Source organism: Diorhabda sublineata, chromosome 11 (assembly GCF_026230105.1).
Source record: "Diorhabda sublineata isolate icDioSubl1.1 chromosome 11, icDioSubl1.1, whole genome shotgun sequence".
In the NCBI taxonomy this organism is placed as follows: domain Eukaryota; kingdom Metazoa; phylum Arthropoda; class Insecta; order Coleoptera; family Chrysomelidae; genus Diorhabda; species Diorhabda sublineata.
The window spans coordinates 2,127,112-2,143,781 of NC_079484.1; the positions used below are offsets into that span (position 1 = coordinate 2,127,112).

General features: G+C 30.9%; 2 protein-coding genes across 2 annotated transcripts; both read left to right on the forward strand.

The window, feature by feature from the left end:
* The first annotated feature begins 179 nt into the window (after positions 1-179).
* Positions 180-8,133, forward strand: LOC130450544 (growth factor receptor-bound protein 2). The gene is made up of 5 exons (XM_056789010.1): positions 180-762; positions 2,361-2,458; positions 2,521-2,640; positions 2,697-2,862; positions 3,741-8,133. The coding sequence occupies exons 1-5, from the start codon at positions 685-687 to the stop codon at positions 3,912-3,914; spliced, it is 636 nt and encodes a 211-aa protein (XP_056644988.1). The 5' UTR covers positions 180-684; the 3' UTR covers positions 3,915-8,133.
* A 2,439-nt stretch (positions 8,134-10,572) lies between these two features.
* Positions 10,573-14,296, forward strand: LOC130450545 (uncharacterized). The gene is made up of 3 exons (XM_056789011.1): positions 10,573-11,898; positions 12,565-13,515; positions 14,004-14,296. The coding sequence occupies exons 1-3, from the start codon at positions 11,639-11,641 to the stop codon at positions 14,053-14,055; spliced, it is 1,263 nt and encodes a 420-aa protein (XP_056644989.1). The 5' UTR covers positions 10,573-11,638; the 3' UTR covers positions 14,056-14,296.
* Positions 14,297-16,670: the final 2,374 nt, after the last annotated feature.

Consider the following 16,670-nt stretch of genomic DNA (forward strand, 5'->3'; position numbering starts at 1 on the left):
AAATTAAAACTTTGTTTTCTTCTATATAATATAATTAAAATATAAAAACAAATGGGATTTGTGATGAAACCACAGAGTGCAATAGACTACACTCTGTCAATCAAGTTTTAATTTTAATATTTAAAAGAAGATAAATAGCAACTTTGTGCGATAAAAAGAGAAAGCCAATGAAACACATTAAACTTAAAAGTGCTTGCTCTGAATATTTAGTCTGTGTAATTTACCATTACCAATAAAAAAATATTTTGATATTTGATAAATAATAAGAAATTACGTTATTGCAATTTACATATTTTTATTAGTGATAAATCCTTAATACTGTAATCAAGCATGTCGTTGGTCGGGAAATAGAAAACCGAAAAACCACGAAAGACGTGATAAGAACTGGGAAAAAATAATTTTGGACGTGACAGCTAGTCCGCCATTGCTTCTTCTTCAATCGCAAAGTGGAGTGTAGAATTTCGTAGAAGGGGAGTGAGTAATAATCTAGTTTTCAGAAAATACCATAAACAGACAGTCTAAAAAATATTTTTCGGATAATATGAAGTGTGTGTATTTTAGGGTACAAAGCAATAAAACAAGTGAACTTATTAATCTCTTGTGTTGACTTTTTTTTGTAATTTGTGTCTCCTTTGTTGTGATAATAATTGCGATAAGACTGAAATTTTCAAATAATCTTATACCATGGAGGCGATAGCTAAACACGAATTCAACGCTACAGCTGATGATGAGCTTAGCTTTAGAAAAGCCCAAGTGTTAAAAGTAAGTTACACAGTTTGAGCTTATCATCGAATTTATATACATTTTAAGTTTTACATCCACTTGATATTTTTTTTACATGTATACATTATTCATTTTTATTATTGGGATAATCTGTTATCTCGGTAATTTTATCAACATAAGTAACTTCTCAATTATTTATAATCATTCAAACGAGATTTGAATACTAATTATGTTGTTTCCTAATGTGAGAGTAATAAATAAATATTAAATTATAAAATCCAATGGTGTTTACTGTATTTCACAGGCATTAAAGGTTAAATCTAAAGTTGAACACATTAAATAACTTATATATAAAAAATTAAGATGGGAATACAGGGTAAAGTCCACATTAAATCAATATAATTCTTATAAATTGAAATCCCTACGAAACTTATACATGTAATTGAATGTGTTGACGCATCCAAAATATGAAGAGATCACAACACAGTATGTATATCTTAAGACATACATATACAAGGTCAGTTAAAACTAATTTCATAATGGATACAATCAGTATATCGAATGTATAAAAAGAAAAAAGACGAATAAATTGAGAAACAATTAGGTTAAAAAGGGCAAGTTTGCTATTTTAAACAAATATCCAATGATGCAAACTTTATTTATTTCTCAATATCAATTGTTATTTTCCACTGAAATTATGTAAATCTTATACAAAAGTATTAAAAACTGCATAGAAGAATTTGGAACTTGAAATAGTTTGTAAAAAGTATAAACAAACAACAGAGAAGTTTTTAGAGGCCTAAAAGTTATATTGATTATGGCTAAAAATTTTAAAAAATATTCATTCATCTTTTTCTGATTGTTAAAATGATCTTTTGTCAGATATTTAAGGTATGCTGTCTTGTGCTTTTCAACACATTACTGTCAAACATAGAATATTACAATTTATGTCATTTTTATTTTCATTCTTAATTAATATCTCTGTATGACTGAATGGAGTGTCAGAACAAATTCATGGGAAGTATCTGGAGAAGTACTCATTTGTTTTGTTTTTAAAGAATTTCCATTTTTTTTGCAAAATTGGTCTTTTATTTTCATTTTGAAGAATAATTCTAAAATTAACAGCCTATTCTAATTTATTTTAATGCAATAATGCATTCTTTAAATTTTCTTCTTAACAATTTGGCATTAGAATTCAATTTCCAAACAAACTTTGAGAAAAAATAAGAATTGAAGACAGTGAATGATTGTTTCTCTCTTAACCATAAATCTCAGCAAACCATGTAGCTTTAGTAAAAGATATTTTAATCAAATTTACTAAAGTTTGAAGGCACCAAAAAAGCACTACAATCAGAAAAGCTAACTAAGGTTTGAAAACAAAAATTTTCATTTCTAGAAACAGTGCAAAAGCTTGAAAGTGAACTAAATATTAGAAAATTTGCTCAGTTTTCGATATTTATAAATAAAAATGTTTCATTTGGTACAGATTTCTAGTACTTATAAAAAATGAAAATTATATTAAGATCACATCATACTTAACTACAGAGGACTCAACTTTAGTTATATAAACGTACCAGAAATGACTTGGAATTTGGAAATATGTCAATATTACTTCTATCTTCATTGTGAAATTTCAGATTTTAAATATGGAGGATGACATGAACTGGTATAGGGCTGAATTAGATGGTAGAGAAGGTTTAATTCCTAGTAATTATATTGAAATGAAACCCCATCAGTGAGTTAAATTAAATATATTTCCAATCATATTCATTTTGCAAATATTATATATGATTTCAGGTGGTATTATGGGAGAATCACAAGAGCGGATGCTGAAAAATTATTATTAAATAAACACGAAGGGGCTTTTCTAATAAGAATTAGTGAATCAAGTCCGGGGGATTTCTCATTATCTGTGAAGTAAGTTTAATCACTCAACTGATTGAGTCAGTATGTTGTGTAAATATCTTTTATAGATGTTCAGATGGTGTGCAACATTTCAAGGTTCTGCGTGATGCTACCGGAAAATTTTTCTTATGGGTGGTGAAGTTTAATTCACTGAATGAATTAGTTGAATACCACCGAACGTCTTCAGTATCCCGTTCACAAGATGTTAAATTACGTGATATGGTAGCTGAGGAGGTAAGTCAATAAATTCGTCTTTCTCAAAAGTTTTTTTTTTCTCATTTCTCATACTCAACTCAAAAATTGTCAAATATCAGGGATATCGAAACTTTCTATATAAAAAATTATTTAATTAAAAGCGAAAGTAAAATGTTGCAAATGCCCCATTGTTGGTGAACACAGTATACTTTTTTTTCAATAAATATTTCAGTTTAAATCGATTATTTCAACCTTCATGAAAAATTGATTACTTAGAATTGTTCCAGAAAACAAAACAAACATTTTATGAGTCATAACCTTGAAACAGACTACGAAAAATCTGTAAATAGAAAAAAAACTAATTATAGCAATTAATTATTCGCTACATCAACTTCTTACAAGCAAGATTATTGTCGAGAGCACATTTATATAACAATAAATACAAGTATCATTGAAATGTAATCTGACATTTTTCTAGAGAAAACTTTTAATTTTTAATGATTAAACGTATCATTTAATTTTCTATATATCGAGAACGACTCTGGACCGATTTGGATTTTGGTCTTGAATTATTTGTTGAGTCCAGAAGGTTTAAAAGGTTATAAATATGAAAATGCTCGGAATTCAATAAAAAAAATTTGACAACCAACTATATGTAAAATGAATTTTTGAACGCAACCTTATATTTGACATTTGATAACCAACGTTTAGATTAATAAATTTTAAGTTTTGTCATAAATTACATTTTAAACGAGCCTGGCTGTGAAAAAGGTGATGAATAACGCCATTGAGGCAACAATCTTAAACCGAAAATACAAAGGAGAGGGTGTCTTGTTATTGAGTATTTGAGTTGCAGCCCGATATGTTTTATATTTTTTTTTCTTCTGTATTAATTTGTGTCAATTTTTATTTCCCAGTATTTGGTTCAAGCCCTTTACGATTTTACGCCTCAAGAAGTAGGAGAACTAGAATTCAAACGAGGAGATGTGATCACCGTAACCGACCGTACCGACCAACATTGGTGGCATGGAGAAATTGGACACCGCAAGGGACTCTTCCCGGCAACTTATGTAACGCCTTATCATTCTTAAATCAATGTCAAAATCGAAAACAAGCTTATATTTTATACATTTTCAAAAGGGATAACGTAAACTTGTATAATGACAGTTGGTTAAAACTACAGTTGCCCCTCAGAAGAAAAAAAAATATCGAAGTAGCAATTTGATTCTTTTGGTTTGTCTCCAATCTTGTATGCCACAATCAATAAGTGAACTAATGAGGTACCAAATGGTTTTACGGGTGATAATTTCGCACCCCAACAACCAGCCATGCTACATTCCAGGTCACTGCCGAATAATCTGTATTTCCTTATACCGTTACTACAAAGTATGTAAACTTTCCGGATCTGAGACTTTCCTGTAGATTGTGGTGTCCGGTTTGGTGGATGCATATCTTGGATCGATTTCTTTCGTGTGTTTTGAATTTACCTTAACCCCAATCGGTGCATCAAAGATAATTCAACTTCCCTAAACCAAAAAATAAAAATTTCATTATGATACGAAAGCTTTAACTTCCTAAAGGCTTCGGATCCTATATTAATTATTCGATAAGGGAATTGTATCAATTTCTATTTACATTTGGAAATTATAATTAAATAAACGTTGCTTGCTTCACATAAATTTCAATTGCGTGCCATGTTCATTCGAATTATTGCTAAGATTGAGTTTTAACCGATTGTCATATCTGTAATATTAAATAGCTTGGCGAATTACCCACTGTCAAATTGGCATTATTTTTTAAACTGAAAAAGTTACCTAAAATTTTGAAAAAAAAAATCTATTTTATTATTTTTTTTATTAGAAACTGATTTTCTGGTGCGAGATATTAGGAAATGATTATTTTTACGAGACGTGTTTTTAAAATTGAGATTCTTCCAAACAAATCTCGATGTTTCAAGCACTAATTGTAACAAAAAAATTTTCTTAGTGTGAGATTAAACGTTGGCAATTTGTTAGCCGAACGTTTTGATTTTGATATATTTATTGAAGAGCTTATTTTTAGAATATATATACATTTACGCTATCACAATGGTAAGAACATTTTTATGTGTACATCCTAATTGCTTTGAAGCAAGTATTATATAGGGCGTTTCCGAATTTCACCTCATATATCAATAAATATGTTCTTGTATAACAAATCGTCAACCGTACTTTGAAAAAACAGGTTCGAACAGCTGTGATGTCTTGTCTTCGCATATCTGCTCTAGCTCTAATTCTATTAGTCTATTAGTAACACACAGATCAAAAATTCCTGGTCAAAATAAGCTTCCGTTTCAGTACTTGTTGAATATAGTGGGTGAAGAATCAGTTCATCGAATTAAACCATCAACTTTCAATACAAAATGATCTGTTTGGTGAAAGGAATTTTTTTCTAATTGCCACCATTCATTGTTTTGTCTTATTCATACTCACCTTCCATCCAGTTACGGTTTTAAGTTATTTGAACTACCTATAACTACGAAAACTCATCTAAAATATTGTAAACGCGTTTTAACTCCACATACCAATCAATGGTGGTTGCTTTTCCAGGAAAAGAATCATCATAACACTCTTCAATCCAACCCTTTGTGTATGCCATGATCCAATATGTTATCCATATCCCAAAATGAAGAAACTTACCAGTCGAATACGGTTTTACGTGTTTTTACTGGGTCCAGTTGTGTATTAGTGAATCCAGGTTTCTTCCATAGTCACATATCGTTGCAGATAATTCTTTTCAATCAACTTAAAAAGCTCTATACGCTCTAAATGTAGAAAGACTCATCAAAAATGGAGTAAACACTTCCATATGACGTTTTGTAATGTTTAGTTCCTTTCTCAATTCCACTTTGGAGTTTTCTGGTTTGGAACGGTTTCTTTTTGCACCTCCTGATCATTGGTACTTTCGCAATCATTGTTTAAGTCAATGGGGATGGATTTTCTTGGAGGAAAACCACCATAATACTCACAAAACCAATCCAAAATTTATTTCAATATTTAGAGTGTATAGAGATTTTTTATGTTGATTGAAAAGAATTATCTGCAACGATATGTGACTAAGGACTCTTTATTTTGAGATACGGATGATGTATTTGAAGTTTTGTGATGTTTAGTTCCTTTCTCAATTCCACTTTGGACCTCCTGATCATTGGTACTTTTGCAATCATTGTATAAGTCAATGGGGGTTGATTTTCCAGGAGAAGAATCTAATACTTTTCAAGCTAAGCTTCTGTGTGTTTATTTCTGGTTTAACAACATCTTTCAATCAACACACTGAAGTCAAAATTTGACAAATGTCCATAAGGGAATTCCAAAATGTGATTTGTGGTAACCTCTATCAGTTAGATTTGATATCGAATCAGCAAGATTGATTACTATCTGGTGTAGCTTGTACATCTGATTGAGCTTGACATTTTTCTTTTTTTTTTAACATTGTAAGCCCTTAAGTTCCATGGTGGAAATGAATCCATAACTTGTCATGGTAAATATGGTATTGTTTGTAGAAGTGGTTGAAAAGGTTCTCCGCTACTAATTAATTCTAATATTTATTTAAATAATGGTGGAAGACATATTTATCATACTTCTTTGTTTATAAATAAAAAAAATTGATAGACAGTTTGAGGTGAAGTGATTGGATTCGAAGACGTTCTATATAAAACTTTATAACTTCAAAAGCGTGACATCTTTATCTTTTTATCTTTGGTATTGTGACATTTTTTCCTTTATTTTATATTCTTTATATTTATCTCGATATCAAAAGTCCTCTTATTATTTATAAGGAGAGTTTCATAAAAAGTTGATATGCCTAATCACACTTTTATGCAATTTTCAACTTCAAAGTTTGTATAACCGATTTTTTTTGTGATATAAATTTAAAAAAATAAAAAGATTTCGTTGTAAGACTTAGAAGAGTTGTTGAAATAGATATTTTGCACCTGTTATATGATTATACATCAAAATCGTCTATTGTTAGATAGAACTTGATTAAATACCCTTCTAAGTATATAATTTTTTATTAATAATATTGTTATTCATATTATAATCAACATCAAGAAGTATAAAAACAGGATATATATAATCAAAGGCATACGAAATTTTACAAACCCCCAAATTACAATTTCTATTCTGGTATATTTTCAAAAGGTTTCAAGCTCAAATTTTCTTTTATAATGTTATTCCTTTCCGGATTTTTCATTTCCACATTTTGCTTTTCCGTTACGGTTTAAGTTCTGAACCAAATGTCGATTTATATATTTCTTTTTAATTTCCTTCTTTCATTATTTCAGTTCTAATTAATAAAAATTATCAAGTTTTAGAGTCATTGACAACCTATAGTAAGTTCATAAAGGCCTTTTTGCACTTTTGATGTTTGATTATACACTTTTTATCGAACAACTTTATATTGAAACCAATTACGAATCATTAGCTCACATATATTATGTAACTACTATTAGATATATATTTTTTATAACGTTAGTAGTTACATTAGTTATTTTTTTCCCTTTAATTTAATTAGATTAAGATTTATTATTATATTCATTTGTTGATGACACTATGTACTGCGACATACAATTTTCAGCCTTCGGAAAGTCATATCATAGTCAATTGGGTGCCATTAAGTAGATGTAGCATTTTCATATTCGATACACAGATTTTTTATTAGTATTAATCATTTAAAAGGTTACAAGATGGAAGCACTAAACAAGAAAGCAAACGAAATACCAAATTATAATTATGAAAAAAGTGAGTTATGGACGGGCGGCAGTAAATTCATTACTAAACAGTTGAAATCGTCTAATTAGAGGCTGAAAACTGAATGTGTGGTATTTTGATATCCTAGGTTTCTCTTGGTTATTTCATAATAATAGTAAACACCTATTCAACGAAGAAAAAAAAATGTAGCTTTGGAGAACATAGTCCGTAAGTGAAACACCACCGTTAATAATATAGTGACAAAAATGCGACAAGCTGTGGTTCTGTTTTAAGTTTAATTTTTCTCCTTACGTATCGATCTGTTCGTCAAGATGCCATTTATTATCTTTTATATATTATTGTAGTTTATATATTATGCATATTTTATTATCCGCATTTTTTTGTGTATATATGAATTTTAGTTTTGCCAAATTATATGCCTTCGTCATTTTGCATTTTTATTTTATTTATATAATTTGGCATTAGCTGACACTTATATGTAAATACTAACTTAGGTTCTAATTATTAAGATGTAAGTGCAACAACATATTTAGTAAAATATATGTTATATACAAAATCATTTTTTGTTTTATTTATTTCGCCCCATTTTTGATTGGACAAGAAAACAAACGAAAAATCCAAATATCTCTCCATATCCATCAATAAACTTAATGCCAATTCTGTCAAATAATAAACTTCGACAATGTACTTAGGAACGGTTAATCTTAGATTTTAACCAAGCATTCAACACAGTTTGACATACCAGCTACATCTTGAAGCAACAGAGTTTTCATAGAAAATTCATTGGCCTTCTGATAGGCCCAGGTCCTTTAGAAGACCGATCAAGAGCTTCTGCTTGAACCTTTTGACGAATTAATGATTCCTAAACCAACCCTAGAGTTCCGCCACTGGAGGCTGAAGCTTATGAGGGCTCCAGTCATCGTGTAAATGAATGATAAGCGCGACTAGATTAAACATGTACAAGCGCAAGCTGCTTTGTGTTGAAACATATAACGGCAATAAAAATAAGATGCACAGTCATACTACGAAATTATCCCTTAGTACAGTCCGTGTTCCGAGGGTTAGTTTGGACCCAAAATGGAGTTACAACTTAAAACAAATCAAGTGCTTTTAAACGATACAAAATCATGAAATTTGTTTCAAATTTAAATTTCTTCTTCATTAGAATTTATATCACGACTTATGTTAAATGTTAAATTCTAATTTCAATTAAAAAGCTATAAACATTAATAGGAAGTTGCATAGAATTATCCTACGAAATAATGAACCCTTAATACAGTCCTGTCAATATATCAACAGAATTACTGTTTACTTGTAGTATGTGTTGACTCTGATATTTTACATAATGTAGTTTGATCATAATAAGCAAACGTACTTACTTAATTAGTAACTTTTCATTTAAAATATAACCTTTTTGCTTATAAACCAGTATTTCCAAATTAGTGTGATGGCTATTTCAAAATGCCACTAACCTCAATTTGTAAATGTGTACAAACGTACTATTTGTAAATGTTAATGGATAATAATTGGATTAATACTCAAAATTTGGTGAATTTTTTATATTAATATAATATAATAATTTCGTAGCAAGCTTTACTAATGACTACCGATGTTAAAGGCCGATTCGTAAACTTGACTTCTCGTTTACTGCCGCCGTTTGACGTTTGTAGAAATTTCCACATCCCATTCATAAACTTGACGTTAATGTCGTTAACCTAAAAATTTTGTTATTCTCTTTGACGTCTATACTGCTTTTTGTTTTTAATCCGGTATTTATGGATCTTTATTATGAGTTTATGAATCTGGAATAAAATAAAAAATTTTGCGTTTGTCAATTATCGTTATTGACAGTTGACAACCGTCCAGCATGCGCAAATGAGTTTTCAAATAAGAGCGAAAATTACGTCAAATGTACTCTGAGAAAAGTAGTTTTTCGAATGATTATATTGGCGTGTCAGTCTCATAAACGATTTTATCATTGTATTTATTCCAAAATGAACAAAAAATATGTTGAACATTTAAAAATTTCAATGTAATTGTACAACACTGAATACAATAAAATTATTACACTTCACACTTCAATCTATTTGAACTAGATATATTTTTTAATTGCAAAATATTTGAAAATTTTAACAGTGTAGGGACGCAGATGTGAAGTATATAGCAGTTGAGGTATGCAGAAAACAGATAAGGGACATCCATTATTAAATTCTTGAACCACTTGTGTGTCGAGGGCGATACACATGTGTGAAGATAAATTTTCTAAACTTGAACAAATTGCTTTCAATTGGTAAAAGATGGAACGTGGGCGAATAGAGGGTAATTTATAATCTACCCTTTAGTGGAATGAGGTGTAGAAAAAACATTTTCAACTAAAGATAATTTTTAGCTCGAAATGAATTTTTTAGTTGATGAATTACTTAAAAAATAAAACAAAAATTCTCGTTAAATGACTTCCATTCACCTTGGTGTTTGAAGTATTTCAAAAAGGATTATATTGCTGTATAGATCATTTCGAGTAACGTCATTTGAGACGTCGGCCATATTGTCGTGGTGGACAAAGACTTTACTTCATTTGTGTATAGAGAATTGCTTGTTTCGAGCGTTTTTTGATTGAAATGAATATCTCTAAACAAAAAAAACACGAGAATAAAACACCAATATAACCATAATTTTAATGTTTGACTCCCAGGACAATATAGCGGCTAGTTGTGACGTCATCTCCAAATGACCTATTTAGTAGTTTTCATAATTATGATGCTATAATCTTTTTAACTTTCCTAACCTTGCTATAGGTACCTCTTGGTTCGATTCTTCTTATACACTAGTTACTTTCCAATTTTTAAATTTAGCAAATCCTTTTTTTTTTTTCAAGAAATCGTTTTTGTTCAGGAATAAACGCGCCTTTATAAAAATTCTCCAACGATTTTAGGTAATTTTTATGTAGTGGATTGGTACCCCTGAATAACAGTTCCAATTTGACAGCTGACTGATCGATGCATTCTTAGTATAAAACCCTCGTAACAGGCCATTCCAGCATTCATTTCTTCCTTTGGAGCTCTTGATGAAAAGCCTTCTGTCACACCACAAATGTTGTCTAAGATCAGTCGCATATAGCAGACTTTTGTTGTGTATTAGTCATAGAATTAATATTGAATGTAGTAATTGCGTAAGTTTACCAGTTTCTGTCTTTCTTCTTCTGTTTTCATCACTTGAAACTTCGACGTCATGGTAATCAAATCAGAATAGATTAGAAAGAAATAGAGAGTCCACTTTAACGAGTTCCCATACTTCGCTCTCTCTATCTATAATATTAGTTCTATGGTATTAGTAACCGATCCCACAAAGTACAAGATGGAGACGACACATCACGTGACCAAACCAACAAGACTTTCGCCATATTGTAAAAACATACTTAATATCGTGATTAGTGTTTTATAATGTTATTTTGATGTTCAGACGAATTTAAAATTGTGTGTTTTGTTTCTAAATATTGTGTCGTGTGTTTTTCATTTATATAACATTCCACAGGTAAGTGTAAACAGTGCAGTACTTTAATCAGTTTTCTGATAAACGTATTAGATCCGAAATTTTAGTGAGTTCGGTCCTGACGTTCAGTATTGTCAAGTTGTTATGGATAAGTTACTTTGATTTGCATCCTCGTAGATCTCCATCACTTATTGATGAAATTTTCGCGTTTGTAAGCGTTATAAGTATTTTATTTACTTAAGAATAACATTTTTGTCTGCGTGAAACATTCAGTATAGTACAACAACCCTTTTAAAATATGACAGTGTATTTTCCACTATATTACGAGAAGTAAATCACATACTCAAATTGATTTAAACCACACACATAGTTTGGTACAAATAGCTTTTTAACAAGTTAACAGCTAACCAACCATGAAATTGAACTGCTCAAAAGATATAAATACCAAGTTCTTCCAAGAGGTCCATTCAGAACGTCGCAGAGTATCACAAAATAACAGCCCCGATCATCGTAGACCAACTTGACTACACAAGCCACATTGAACAAGAAAGAGTTTTTTAGTTTACTTCACCGAAATGTTACCGTTTAAAAAATCTACCAGCAAGTCCGTTATTATCCTACTGATATTTTTTATTTCAACTTGTTTTGGATTTTTGGAGAATCTAAATAGAGATCATCAATCTCGTAGAAGCTTTCGAAGAAGTCGCGTATCTGCAGATAGAGAATTTCGTGAAGAATTGCCTCTTCGCAGAGATAATAGTCGACGTGCTAATGAAAAAGACGTGATTTACGAAAATTTGTACGATAGGCGAAGCTTTAGAACTGGCACTGACAGGTACATTAAAAATTTGTTTTTATATAGTTTATTGTGATAAATTTATAATGCAATATTATGAGGTTGATATAATTTAAAAGAAGGGTTAAAGTCTGGGTGTTGTACGTCGTCTATGTTATTCATTTGTCCAAAATATCAAACTTCGGTTTATGTTCGAACTTCAACATTCTTTATATTAAGTGAGAATTAACTTTATCTCCTATTCCTCAATCATCAAGGTCTAAAAGATTCAGGAATTTTAAAATTAATTTTCCTATTTACTTCCATTATAATTCTTTGACCTTCGGACGCCATTAAACAGCTGATCGTGACGTTGATGGTTTAAGTTAAAAGAATAGAGATGGGAGAAAACATAAAACGATAACGGAATGAAAAAAACCGAACTAAAAATTTGAAAAATTTGGAAAAATATAATTCCCTACGCTACAGTATTATTTTATTTTCCGTTTTTTATAACTTTTTATCAAACGTAACTAGATTTTAATTGTCTCTCTTCAAAAGGTTTTTCAGAACTTCGATTCACTTGCCTCGCTTCGGTTCCTGTTATTAATTTTATCGAATTTTTGATTGAAGCGTATCACCTCTCACAAAGTTATCAAAATATTGCAAATACCAGAGGTATTTGATGTGTTTTAGTAGTTTTCTTCACTTCATTCTCAATTTCAGACAATTCAGAAATCAAGACAGAGAACGCGTATCAAATATCCAAGATAGACATCTTGTAGAGAGATCTGACAACAGGGTTAGAGATCATAACCGTTCTCAACTAGATAGATCGAGATCTCTTATACAAAATGATAGAAGAACGAATGGATTCGACAGGAATATTCGGCAAGAACGTGAACGTTTTTCTCGCGACATTAGAGAACGCAGAAACGACGCTAGACAAAGCAGGAATCTTGCCTCTAGGGTCAGTTATCGTGAAGGAAGTTTAGAAGAACGCCGTCGTCACCGAGTAGGTGTCGAAAGCACCCAGTTAACTCGTGCTCGAGTTGTCAGATATCGGCGAAATGTGGAAAATCGTCAATGCGATTTAAATCGAAAAGAAACGCAACGTTCTGGTGGTACTAAATATGTTCCGATGGTAATTCGAGAATCCAGGGTACGAGATGGCGAAAGACATTCCAGACAATACCGATATGGCACTTTGAACGAAAATAGAAATCCTTCAGTGAATCGAGATGATTCCAGACGTACAAGAAGAACTAGGAATATTTATAGAAACGATTATGTAGCAAGAGATGGTGTTCTTAACGGACCAATTTCAACTCATTCGTCTAGGAATGATGTTTATAGAGCCGCTTCGTCTAGAAGAGACTCCGCTAGACAAGTATCGAACGCTCGAATCAATTCTAGGAACACCGAAAACGACTCGGGCTCTTCGAGACAGTTTGTGCCAGTTGGGTCGAATCAGAGGGCAACGCGACAATCCATAGATCAAAGTCGATCTGTACAATCCACAGATCGACGTTCTGTACCAGTTGTTGAATACTTACCAAACGAAAATTTGGTTCGGAAATTGAAGTTCGATGTTTTGGCTAACGTCATACAAGTCATACTCGGCGTTTACTTGATTGGGCAGATATTCGCGCATTCTTCAAAGAAAAAACTTTTTGGGTGAGTAGAATTCCATTTGGTACTTTTATCTACACTACACTTAACTAATTTATTTGAATTACGACTACGACTATTTATTATAAACTAACTAAACTGCACTACATATACTCCTTGTATATTTCAAAATAATTCTCAAAAGATCTAGAAAAATAAATAGAAAACAATCAAAGTTATTTAGATTTAGGCGTTTCATGCATGTTTTTATTACAATTTGTAGAAAAAAAATACTTTTAAAAGCACTAGATGGTTTATACTGATTCATTTATCATATTGGATAAGATAAATTTTAACACTCAGTATATTTTTTTTCTAATTTCATCACACACTCCACTACTACACTATTCGCTAATTTATATTCGCTCATTTTGATCTTTTGTTAAACTTTCACATATCTTGGGTTTATTCGGTATAACCAAAAATGTTATTTCTCAAAATTCGTCGTAGTTTTGTTATAAACCATAAAATAAACTGTTTTATCTTTGTTTTAGATATCAAAGTGTATTGCCTTCTTGGCATTCCGTAAAGGATAAATTGGATTAATCGTTTTATGTTTTTATTTTGAGGCAATTGCTGAACTGATGACAACCGCTATGCTCTAAGGTACCTGATGTAGATTTAACATTAATAGTAGTTAATATTTATGGAAAATAAACATATTCACAACATCTTTCAACTCAAAGTCTATCAAAATCTCGGAATAGAATATTCGTTATTATAAATATATGTATAAACGTATTCAGAATGTTATTAAATGTAGTTAGCTAATAAATATTAAAAAAAAGAGTTTATAGTTTTTTTTCTACCTCAATATAAACAAATATTACAAATTGAGCATCATCTAATAAATGGAATCCAAAAATTAGAAGTGCTTACCAATCACGAGTAGTCATTTCCAAAAAGGAATTTAATTAGTCGATTTTCCATTTCGAGTTTGAGTTACGAAATGTCATTTTTAGATTCTTTTGCTCTACTATTTCCTGGAGGAAATAATATGATTGACCAAATTCCATTTTTGGTGATTTTTTCTGTTGCCACCACATCTGATCAACTACTAGACCACCAACTGTATAATAAAAGTTATAAACCTCCAAAAAAGAACATCTAGTTTACAAGAGGACTATTAGAACTGCTCCTATGGGGCAGACGAAACATTAAAATGTCAAATAACTCTCAGTTCCACCAAGTTCTGTAATCCAAGTAGTTCAAATGTACCATGAAACAAATTTATTCATTTCCTTTTACTCGTTGTTATACCATGGCTAGTTTACCATAACAAATAATCTACTAGTACACTAACTGTATAATAAAAGTTATAAACCTCCAAAAAAGAACATCTAGTTTACAAGAGGACTATTAGAACTGCTCCTATGGGGCAGACGAAACATTAAAATGCCAAATAACTCTCAGTTCCACCAAGTTCTGTAATCCAAGTAGTTCAAATGTACCATGAAACAAATTTATTCATTTCCTTTTACTCGTTGTTATACCATGGCTAGTTTACCATAACAAATAATCTACTAGTACACTAACTGTATAATAAAAGTTATAAACCTCCAAAAAAGAACATCTAGTTTACAAGAGGACTATTAGAACTGCTCCTATGGGGCAGACGAAACATTAAAATGCCAAATAACTCTCAGTTCCTCCAAGTTCTGTAATTCAAGTAGTTCAAATGTACCAAAAAACAAATTTATTCATTTCCTTTTACTCGTTGTTATACCATGGCTAGTTTACCATAACAAATAATCTACTAGTACACTAACTGTATAATAAAAGTTATAAACCTCCAAAAAAGAACATCTAGTTTACAAGAGGACTATTAGAACTGCTCCTATGGGGCAGACGAAACATTAAAATGTCAAATAACTCTCGGTTCCTCCAAGTTCTGTAATTCAAGTAGTTCAAATGTACCAAAAAACAAATTTATTCATTTCCTTTTACTCGTTGTTATACCATGGCTAGTTTACCTTAACAAATAATCTACTAGTACACTAACTGTATAATAAAAGTTATAAACCTCCAAAAAAGAACATCTAGTTTACAAGAGGACTATTAGAACTGCTCCTATGGGGCAGACGAAACATTAAAATGTCAAATAACTCTCAGTTCCACCAAGTTCTGTAATCCAAGTAGTTCAAATGTACCATGAAACAAATTTATTCATTTCCTTTTACTCGTTGTTATACCATGGCTAGTTTACCATAACAAATAATCTACTAGTACACTAACTGTATAATAAAAGTTATAAACCTCCAAAAAAGAACATCTAGTTTACAAGAGGACTATTAGAACTGCTCCTATGGGGCAGACGAAACATTAAAATGCCAAATAACTCTCAGTTCCTCCAAGTTCTGTAATTCAAGTAGTTCAAATGTACCAAAAAACAAATTTATTCATTTCCTTTTACTCGTTGTTATACCATGGCTAGTTTACCATAACAAATAATCTACTAGTACACTAACTGTATAATAAAAGTTATAAACCTCCAAAAAAGAACATCTAGTTTACAAGAGGACTATTAGAACTGCTCCTATGGGGCAGACGAAACATTAAAATGTCAAATAACTCTCAGTTCCACCAAGTTCTGTAATCCAAGTAGTTCAAATGTACCATGAAACAAATTTATTCATTTCCTTTTACTCGTTGTTATACCATGGCTAGTTTACCATAACAAATAATCTACTAGTACACTAACTGTATAATAAAAGTTATAAACCTCCAAAAAAGAACATCTAGTTTACAAGAGGACTATTAGAACTGCTCCTATGGGGCAGACGAAACATTAAAATGCCAAATAACTCTCAGTTCCTCCAAGTTCTGTAATTCAAGTAGTTCAAATGTACCAAAAAACAAATTTATTCATTTCCTTTTACTCGTTGTTATACCATGGCTAGTTTACCATAACAAATAATCTACTAGTACACTAACTGTATAATAAAAGTTATAAACCTCCAAAAAAGAACATCTAGTTTACAAGAGGACTATTAGAACTGCTCCTATGGGGCAGACGAAACATTAAAATGTCAAATAACTCTCGGTTCCTCCAAGTTCTGTAATTCAAGTAGTTCAAATGTACCAAAAAACAAATTTATTCATTTCCTTTTACTCGTTGTTATACCATGGCTAGTTTACCATAACAAATAATCTACTAGTAC

What these genes read in the sequence shown, in the direction of transcription:
- LOC130450544 (XM_056789010.1), top strand. Translation starts at nt 685, where the DNA reads ATGGAGGCGATAGCTAAACACGAATTCAACGCTACAGCTGATGATGAG. An exon ending in GATTTCTCATTATCTGTGAA is followed by an intron (nt 2,641 to 2,696) that starts GTAAGTTTAATC and finishes TATCTTTTATAG; the next exon opens with ATGTTCAGATGGTGTGCAAC. An exon ending in GTGATATGGTAGCTGAGGAG is followed by an intron (nt 2,863 to 3,740) that starts GTAAGTCAATAA and finishes TTTATTTCCCAG; the next exon opens with TATTTGGTTCAAGCCCTTTA.
- LOC130450545 (XM_056789011.1), top strand. Translation starts at nt 11,639, where the DNA reads ATGTTACCGTTTAAAAAATCTACCAGCAAGTCCGTTATTATCCTACTG. An exon ending in TTTAGAACTGGCACTGACAG is followed by an intron (nt 11,899 to 12,564) that starts GTACATTAAAAA and finishes TCTCAATTTCAG; the next exon opens with ACAATTCAGAAATCAAGACA. An exon ending in TCAAAGAAAAAACTTTTTGG is followed by an intron (nt 13,516 to 14,003) that starts GTGAGTAGAATT and finishes TCTTTGTTTTAG; the next exon opens with ATATCAAAGTGTATTGCCTT.